This window comes from Dipodomys ordii, unplaced genomic scaffold (assembly GCF_000151885.1).
Source record: "Dipodomys ordii isolate 6190 unplaced genomic scaffold, Dord_2.0 Scaffold216, whole genome shotgun sequence".
NCBI lineage: Eukaryota > Metazoa > Chordata > Mammalia > Rodentia > Heteromyidae > Dipodomys > Dipodomys ordii.
The window spans coordinates 174,397-183,199 of record NW_012267432.1 but is presented as its reverse complement, the minus strand read 5'-3'; the positions used below and the strand labels follow the sequence as shown (position 1 = coordinate 183,199).

The window sequence follows — 8,803 nt, the reverse complement described above, 5'->3', positions numbered from 1 at the left end:
AAAAAAAAAAAAAAGAATGAAAAGAACAGGAATGCCAGGCAAAAGGATAACTTGAGCTTAGGTGATTTAGAAATCTACACACTACAGGGACAGAAGAACCAACCATATCAATAATAGCATTGCTCAGAGGGCTTGGGACAGTCAGATGGAGGAATAGTTGAAGTAGTAAAGTGCTTGTCTAGCAAGTACAAGGCCCTGAATTTAAACCCTAGTACCATATAAATAGATGAACGAATGGATAGACTATAAGCAATTTCACAGTTTGATACCATCATTGGTAGCTGAGAGTTTATGATTGATCACACATCTTTTTATTTTCCCTTAGAAACTAAAAGACAGGCATAAAATTCAGATAGATAAAAACAGGACCATGAGATTTATTTTATTTACATATTTTTGTGCTATATACCAGGGTATCTCACATTTGCACAGCTTTTTTTTTTAATGAAAGACCAATTTTGAATTTCAGCATTTAATGGTTAACTTGAGAATAAGAGTTTCTAGGGTCTGGCCTGGGCTGACTTCAAACCTTGATCTTTAGATCTCAGCTTCCAGAGTAGTTAGGATTACAGGCATGATATAGTGTCACTTAGCACAAGAAAAACTTTTGATGAGGAAAACTTTATAAAAACTGGGTTAGTACTTTTGTAAGATACAAGAAACTAGAAAAGTAAAATAATAAACATAATTGAGAAATTATGAATTTGTTCTATGAACGCATATACCAGCAAAATTTCTTTCAATTCAGGAACTAAAGCTAAATGTCAACTGTGAGTAATATATTGTGAAAGCTATTAAGTTGCTCTAAAAGGAGATAGGTGTGTGTGTGTGTGTGTGTCTTTTATTTTTTCAGGGGAGGTGTTGCAAAACAATTGATGTCTATTGATGTTATGCAATAGTTTCTCCATGTAGCTCTAGTTTGTCTTCAAGCTAGCTCCTGTTTTTTTTTTTCTCTCTCTCTTTCTGTCTTTCTCTCTCCCCATCCCTCTCTCCCCCCTTTCTTTTTGTGCTGGTCCTAGGACTTGAATTCAGAGCCTCCCCCTCTCATTTGGCTTTTTCATTCAATGCTGTGCCCTCCTACTTGAGTTATACCTCCACTTTTGCTTTTTGCTGGTTAACTATAGATAAGTGTGTCATGGATTTCTCTGCTCAGGCTGGCTTTGAACTTGGATCCTCAAATCTCACCTGCATTACAGGTGTAAACCACCCATACCTGGCTTAAGCTGGCTCTTTCTAAGTCACACAACCTTTTTTGATATCATGTTATGTCTTCTGAGCTCAAGGCACCTAGCCAAGTGCTTGAAGCTTGTTCAATTAAGTTTACAACCACTTTTTGGGGCTATATAACAATCCTCATTATATAGAAAAAAAACAAAGCTCATATGGCTTTCAGGGTGGGCTCAAAGCTGTAGAATAACAGAGTTTTATTACAGGTCTGAGGGTGGAAGCCACTCAAGAACAAGAGCTGTCAGTTTCCAGAAGGTAATGGGATGGGCATTGTGTAGCAAGGAAGCCAGTTCTCATCTAAGGGTTCTGCAGAGAGTAATTCCACACCCCCCCCCCTCAGTCTCTACTCTCCTGTGGCAGTATAGCAGGCTCAGAAACCTAGAGCCTAGGAAATCTCCCAGAGACAGCCTGGGATTTCTGCTAATTCCTCATTAACACCTCACAGCTGAGTGTCAAGCCTGTCAGGAGCAGCCCTCCCCCTGCCCGCCCGCGCCCCCCCCCCCAGGTACTCACAGAAGAAGTCCATAAATCCTACTTTCCCTCACCCGCCTTTCCCGATCTTCAGAGTCCCCCAGGTCTCAGATACACTGTCAGCTCCATGGAGATGCTGGAGGAGCCACGCTTGCAGCAGGACTGGGTGCATAGAGTCCGGATGGTCAGTCCTCTCCATTAATCCCATCTCCACAGCAGGCAGGTGAGAAGTTCCTCCCTTCACACCAGCTGCTCCTCAGCCAAGATCAGTTAGACTCCAGACCATGTCTGGGGACATGGTCTGAAGAAGTCTTCCCTCTTTTTTTCCCTACCTGTATTTATTCCACATGGAGTCCACCACTGAAGGACAAAAGAGCCAATACCCCAGTAAGTGCCCCTTTTGAATTGATGAGTTGCTCAGACATTTTCACCCTCACTGAATAACTGAAACAGAGGAGGATGAGTAACACTCATTGCGGTGTAGCCTTGACAGGCTCTAGAATCCTTCTGAATGTAAATGGGTGCTGTGCTATGACCCTTGAGAACTATGGTCAGGTGTCTCTATGCAATCTCCGTCTTCATGGTCTTGGATCAGAACAATCAGGAAAGGTGGAGAAAGAATATAACACCATATTTCCCAGCCTCTATAGTCAGTACAGTTCTTCCAGCTCCAATGGTAAAGGAAGTTCTTTCTTGGATCTAACTGGAATCTTTTGTTGTGATTTTTCAGTCCTTTTTGGGGAGTGCAGTATTGGGTTTAAACCTAGGATTTTGCATTTACTAGGCCAGTGCTCTACCTGTTTGAGCCATGACCTCTGGCCCTTTTGTGCATGATTTTGAGATAGGTTCTTGGTTCTTCCCTGGGCTTACTTGGACTGTGATCCTGCTATTTATAATTGCTACTAAAACTGAGATGATGGGCACATACCACCAGGTTTTTCTGTTAAAATAGAGTCTCAGGCATATTTTTTATCTGGGTTTGTTCAGAACTGAGATCTCCCTATTTCCTCCTCCTGAATAACTGGATTATAGTTCAAGAAACACAGGCACCTGGCCTTTCCTCAAATTATTACAAAATAACCTCAGGATCATCCTGCTTCCAAACATTCTTACTTAGTCCACAATTCAATTTTTACTATAAAAATATTTCAGACATACTCAAGGGCTTATGAAACTGAGAGCTAAGAATGCTGTGATGAAAAGGGGCTCAGAAAAGACAAAGTCAAAGAATAATGAAAAGATTAATGATGATGAAAACATTGAAAAATGTGTTGGGACATTTGCTGTGTTAACAGATTTAATAATCTTTTTTTTGTTTGTTGTTGTTGTTGGTCATGAGGCTTGAACTCTGGGCCTGGGCTCTTTCCTTAAGCTCCTCAGCTCAAGGTGAATACTCTACCCCTTGAGCCACAGTACCACTTCTGGTTTTCTGGTGGTTTATTGAAGATAAGAGTCTCATGGACTTTCCTGCCTGGGCTGGCTTTGAACCGTGATCCTCAAATCTCAGCCTCCTGAGTTGCTAGGATTACAGGTGTGAGCCACCAGAACCCAGCTAGGATTCAAACTTCTATAAACTGACCTTAGAGCCCACTCTGGGTTTCATTGCTGTGTGAATAAGAAAAATATAACTTGCGATCATCTTGCCACTCTACCTCTACTGCTACCAGGATGAATGAGGATCATGAATTCTCAATAAACTATGGTTCCAAGTTATCAATCAATCAACCAAAATCATAAAGAAAAAGGAAACTGTATATATTACATATATACATATATGTAATATATATATATACATATATATTACATATATATTACATATATATTACATATATATGTATATATATAGGTTGTGCAAATTATTTTCTTGAACTCTTTTATTGTTCCTTCTTCCCCTTCCCAGTGCATCCTGGGCTACTGTGTATGTTGTCTGATCTTCTATTCTGAACTAGAGAGAATGTCTTGACCTTCAAGACTCTTGGCAGAACTTAGTATATGACCTATGCTGAATGGAAGGGCTCTTCACGAGCCAGGGTGACTCTGAGAAGGTTCAATAGAGACAAAGCAGCGAATAGTCAAGTAGTAGCAGAGTAAGTAAGTGACAGAGAGTAGGGGAGAAGTCTCAGGTTGCAGCTGGCTCCTGCAGGTCTCCCCAAGGACCTGTGTTGGTAGAAGGAGGTGATGTATGAATGGAGTCTGAACAATGACAGCCTTAGCAGAGCAGGCAGAGCTTTAGAATCTGGGTGTGTGGCATAAGCAGCTTCTTCTGCCAAGAAGAAAATGGCTGCCATGTGAGGAGTGAGGTTAAGAATCTGAGAGGACAGTCCTGGATCAGGGCCCAGACCATCTTGCTCTTGGTCCCAGATCCTATTTGTGACACAATCCTATTTGTACCTGACTTTCATGATCCTACGAAGAAGCACAAGATAATGAACATGGCTGCATCAGCATCATCACCAGGTTAGAATATCAGATTCTATTTCAAGACGCGCGCACGTGTGTGTGTGTGTGTGTGTGTGTGTGTGTGTGTGTGTGTGTCGTGGGGCATGAACTCTGGGTCTGCGCATTGTCCCTGAGCTGTTCAGCTCTACTACTTGAGCCTTAGCACCACTTTTGGTTTTCTGAGTGGTTTATTGGAGATGAGAGTCTCATGGACTTGCCTGCCCTGGCTGACTTTGAACCACAAACCTCAGATCTCAGCTAGGATTACAGAGATGAGCCACCAGTGCCCTGCCCAGCTAATTTGGGATATTTAAAGACTTAACTGTGGACCTCAGGTGGAACATGAAAAGCCCACCTTCCCTTTTCCAGTCTCCACCCCCCATCCCCAGTACTGGGGATTGAATTCAGGACATTTTATTCTTGCTTAGCCTTTTTCACACAAGGCGGGTGTTCTGCCACTTGAACTAGACTTTCACATCCAGCTTTTTGCTAGTTAATTGGAGATAAGTATCTCTGAGATATGTCTTCCCAGGCTGATTTGAACCTGGATCCTCAGCTTTTAGTCTCTTAAGTAGCTAGGATTATAGGCATGAGCCACGGGTGTCTCACCGCCAGACTGTTCTTTATCATGCTTCAGGACTCTGAGTCACAGCCCAGAGGCAATCCTGTCCTGGAAACACACACAGGGAGCCAGAGACATCTCTTTCCCTCTCCCTCTCGGTGCCCTTTGCTGAACTGTGACGTGCAGCTGAGCGGGTGAGGCTTATGGATGGGGTGAGGAGTGAGGGATCAGCTGAGCAGAGCAGGCAAGTGGATGATAAGAAGGTGTCACCATGTTTGAGGAGAATCAGATAACAGGGCTGAGAGACACGCAGTGGGGAAGGTCCTATTTCCTTCTTCCCTCCTCAGGAGAATTGTATGCTATAGATATGAAGGAATCAGATATGGAGGAATCAGGCCAAGAGGAAATGTACTAGTAAAGCCCCTACCTTGAATACAAACTTTCATCAAGAGGCCTCCATGTCTTGAGTACAAGACTGTCTTAAGAGGCCCTTGTTTGGGTGCAGATTATGTGTACCCTGTGATGTGGAGACAGACACTCCCAGCTACTGTTGATATCCTCCTTCTCTTGTATGGGCTAGGCCTGCCCTGGGGTAAGTGGGGCCCTGTCAGGATGTTCCCAGGGTTCTGAGGAGTAAGTGGGGCTCCCATGGGGAGGGTAGCAGGGCCAGGCCCCATGACTTACAAAGCCTCACCCTTCAGAAGGAAGCTCTGGTTCTTAAGCTAATAAAACAAGAAGACTCGCACGTGGGAAAGTCTAGCCTGGGTTTTGTTCTGTCTCTATTTTGTAGGACCCAGAGTGAAGGCCCCAGGAGGCAATGTTGAAGCAAGGGTCACATGGGAAGCTTGGTTGGCCCCCACCCAGGGTCAGAGGCTCTAGTCTTTGCTCATCTGCTCTAGGTTCCTCAATCTTTGGCACCAGAATAGAAGATGAGACTCTGTCTCTCAAGACATGTAAAGACATAACTGTGGTTCTCAGATGGGACATGGAACCCTCACCTTCCCCTAGATCCTTTCCAGACTGTTCTTTATCTACTTGAACCCAGGTAAGTGGAGTCCACTCTCTCCTCCCACCATGACCATCTTTACCGGATGGACAGTTTCATGGTCACTGAGCCCTCCAATCCCATTCCTCACACAGCTGTACAGACAGAGCGATAGATGCCCTTAGTGGGTACTGGATTTCCCCAGATGGGGTACTATAGACCCTAAAGTGTCCTTCTATGGACAAAAGGAAATGAGCTACAAAACTGGGTCAGAGGATGGATGTCTATACTGGCAACAAAAAAAGTTAAGCTCCTTGAACCAGATGCTTAGAACTCTGGTGGATAAAGATAGAGAATGATGTTATGGCCAGCTGGACAGACTGAACAAACTGAGGATGAATGTCACAGAGGCAAGGTTTGGGGGGTGTGTGTCCTGAACTTAATTTAAAAAATGCTTCGGGAAATATAGAGTGGAACAGGAACTTGGAGCATCTGTCAGTTCATGGACTGGAAAATGGACATTCCATACTACCTTGCAGCTGGCTTACATCTCTCCTAGGGTGAAGGGAACACAAAGGCGGTCAGCCTTTGGAGGATTAAGCTTAGAGGACAATGGCTTCCTTGGATCAATGGAAGGACATTCTTCTATCTAGAGGGAAGGACTTTCAGAAAGGTGTTTCATCTGATAACTTTTGGCTCAAACCCTAGCTTTTCTACGAACCAGCTGTGTGACTTAGGAGTCTATTAACCACTCAGAAGCCAAAAATCTTCAATCCCTTAGGTGACAATATGAGCAAACGCGCAAGACCCTTAGGAAATCCATTATTCAGACTGTGATAAATTCCTACAAAGGTGCTCTATTTGGTGCTAGGAAGATACTCTAACAACTGAATCGCAGATCCTCATCTAGACCTTGCTAAACATTCTGTACATTGTGTAGCTGCCTCTCACAGGCCTCGTTTATGCCCTCCAGAGTCGCAGCCCTATGGAACCTGGAGATGGAGCCGGATCCTGCATTGCCTGCTCTCAATCAGACTTCGCTGCTCTCTGGGCCTGGGCCCTTTGTCCTGCTAGGGGTGCCAGGCTTGAAGGCCCTACATTCTTGGCTTTCTGTGCCTGTCTGCCTGCTCTACATGGTGGCTTTGGTGGGGAATACCCTTCTACTTGGGCTGATTGCAGCTGACAAAGCCCTTCGATCTCCCATGTACCAGTTTCTGGGGCTCCTGGCGGTGGCTGACTTGATTCTGGCCACATCTACCGTGCCCAAAGCTCTGGCTGTGCTGTGGGGTTTGTCTGATGAGATTTCCTTTGGGGCTTGTCTAGCTCAGCTCTTCGTTGCCCACGTGGCTTTCATTGCTGAGTCGTCCGTGCTGCTGGCCATGGCGGTGGACCGCTACGTGGCCATCTGCCAGCCTCTGCGCTATGGGGCCTTGCTGACACAACGCGTGGTGGGTATTGTGGCTGCAGCCGCTGTGATTCGAGGTGTCTGTGTTATGACACCCCCGGTGGTCCTGCTCCAGAGATTGCCTTACTGTGGGCAGAGGGCCTTGCCCCACACCTACTGTGAGCACATGGGCGTGGCTCGCCTGGCGTGTGGGGACACACGCCCCAACATCTGGTACGGCCTAGCCACCACGCTGCTCTCCCCAGCTCTGGACCTGGTGCTCATAGGCGCTTCCTATGTCTTCATTCTCCGCGCTGTGTGTCGTCTGCCATCCCCTGGTGCCCGCCACAAGGCCCTGGGCACCTGCGGGGCGCACGCCGGTGTCATTGCGCTCTTCTACACACCTGCGCTCTTCTCGTTCCTGGCTCATCGTTTCGGCCGCCACACGGTACCCATCCATATCCACATCCTGTTGGCAAACCTCTACGTGGTGGTCCCCCCGGCCCTCAATCCCGTGGTCTATGGAGTACGGACCCAGCAGATCGCTCAGAGGCTTTGGCACTTGCTTCAGCTCATCTGGGCAGGGGCGGGGAGGAAGGTGGACTCCCAGAGGGTCTCTTCACACAAATGAAGGCATTGTTTTCTCCCGCCAAGAATTGCTCCTGGGTTCATCTGGGTAGAATGCTGACCAAGGCATCTCCATCTTCTACTGCCGGGTGGTGGTTATATGGTCACCCCGACTCATTCCTGTCTTTTTTTTTAATTTATTTTTTATTTGTGAACATACTGTACAGAGGGGTTACAATTGCATGGGCAATGCGTACATTTCTTACCAAGCATTGCAGCCTCCTCCTTTGGTTTACCCTTCACATCCCTTCCCAGCCTCCCCCTTCCCCCATCATTCCTGTCTTGAAAGGTAGTAGGGCAGAGTGAGTTCTTTAACCTGCCCGCTTCTTTCTGCACAGTCGACTCTGGCTTCCATGCAAAGTCACACAAATTCAGGAAGTTGCACTTGGACTATGACAATCAGGAGGCCCAGGATGCATTCTGGAGGCTAAGATCTTGTCTTTCCCCATCATTCCACCCAGACAGAGCCAGACTGGTAAAGGAAGCCCTGTGTGGGGCGTTTTGCATGATGTCTGACACTAAACAGGAACTCCATGTTTACTCAAAAGGTGAAGACAGGACAGTGTGCGACATGGTATAATGTGAATTAAACAACAACAACAAACCAGCTCTGGAAACTGACTTGGTTTCTTACCTTGGGTGATTTATATTTGGGGCTCTGGATACCTGGGAAGGGATTGGACAGTACTGTGATTACCTATTACTGTGCTGTTTCCCATATGTATTTGATCAGATGCTGAGGCTCCTTCTGCTTTTCTACTTTGTGCCTGCCATTGGCTAGGTGCAGCAGGTTCAAATAGGGAAGATAATTCCACACTAATTGTCGGGTTGCCTGCCCTATTCTCTTACTGGTCTGACCCCTCCTCTACAAAGTACTGTAGATTTGCTGACATCCACCTGGACAGTGATTCCAGATGTTTCCCTAATCTGTGCACCTGAGGTTTCCCAACCAGCTTCTCTAGGCTTCTCTGCATGCTGCGATTATAACAAGACCAGGCTACAAGAGTTAGTGGAGGAGTCCATGGTCTCTGGCCATGGGCAAGATGTTGGGATAATTATATATATATATATATATATATATATATATATATATATATATATATATATA

At 45.7% G+C, this 8,803-nt stretch overlaps 1 protein-coding gene across 1 annotated transcript; it reads left to right on the top strand.

Annotated features, from left to right (window-relative positions):
• Window positions 1-6,646: 6,646 nt before the first annotated feature.
• LOC106000324 (olfactory receptor 52D1-like) lies at window positions 6,647-7,699 on the top strand. The gene has a single exon (XM_013035576.1). It carries the CDS (start codon window positions 6,647-6,649, stop codon window positions 7,697-7,699), a length of 1,053 nt encoding a protein of 350 aa, XP_012891030.1.
• Window positions 7,700-8,803: the final 1,104 nt, after the last annotated feature.

Bases quoted from the DNA above. Each gene is read 5' to 3' on its own strand.
- LOC106000324 (XM_013035576.1), top strand. From the start codon at position 6,647: ATGCCCTCCAGAGTCGCAGCCCTATGGAACCTGGAGATGGAGCCGGAT.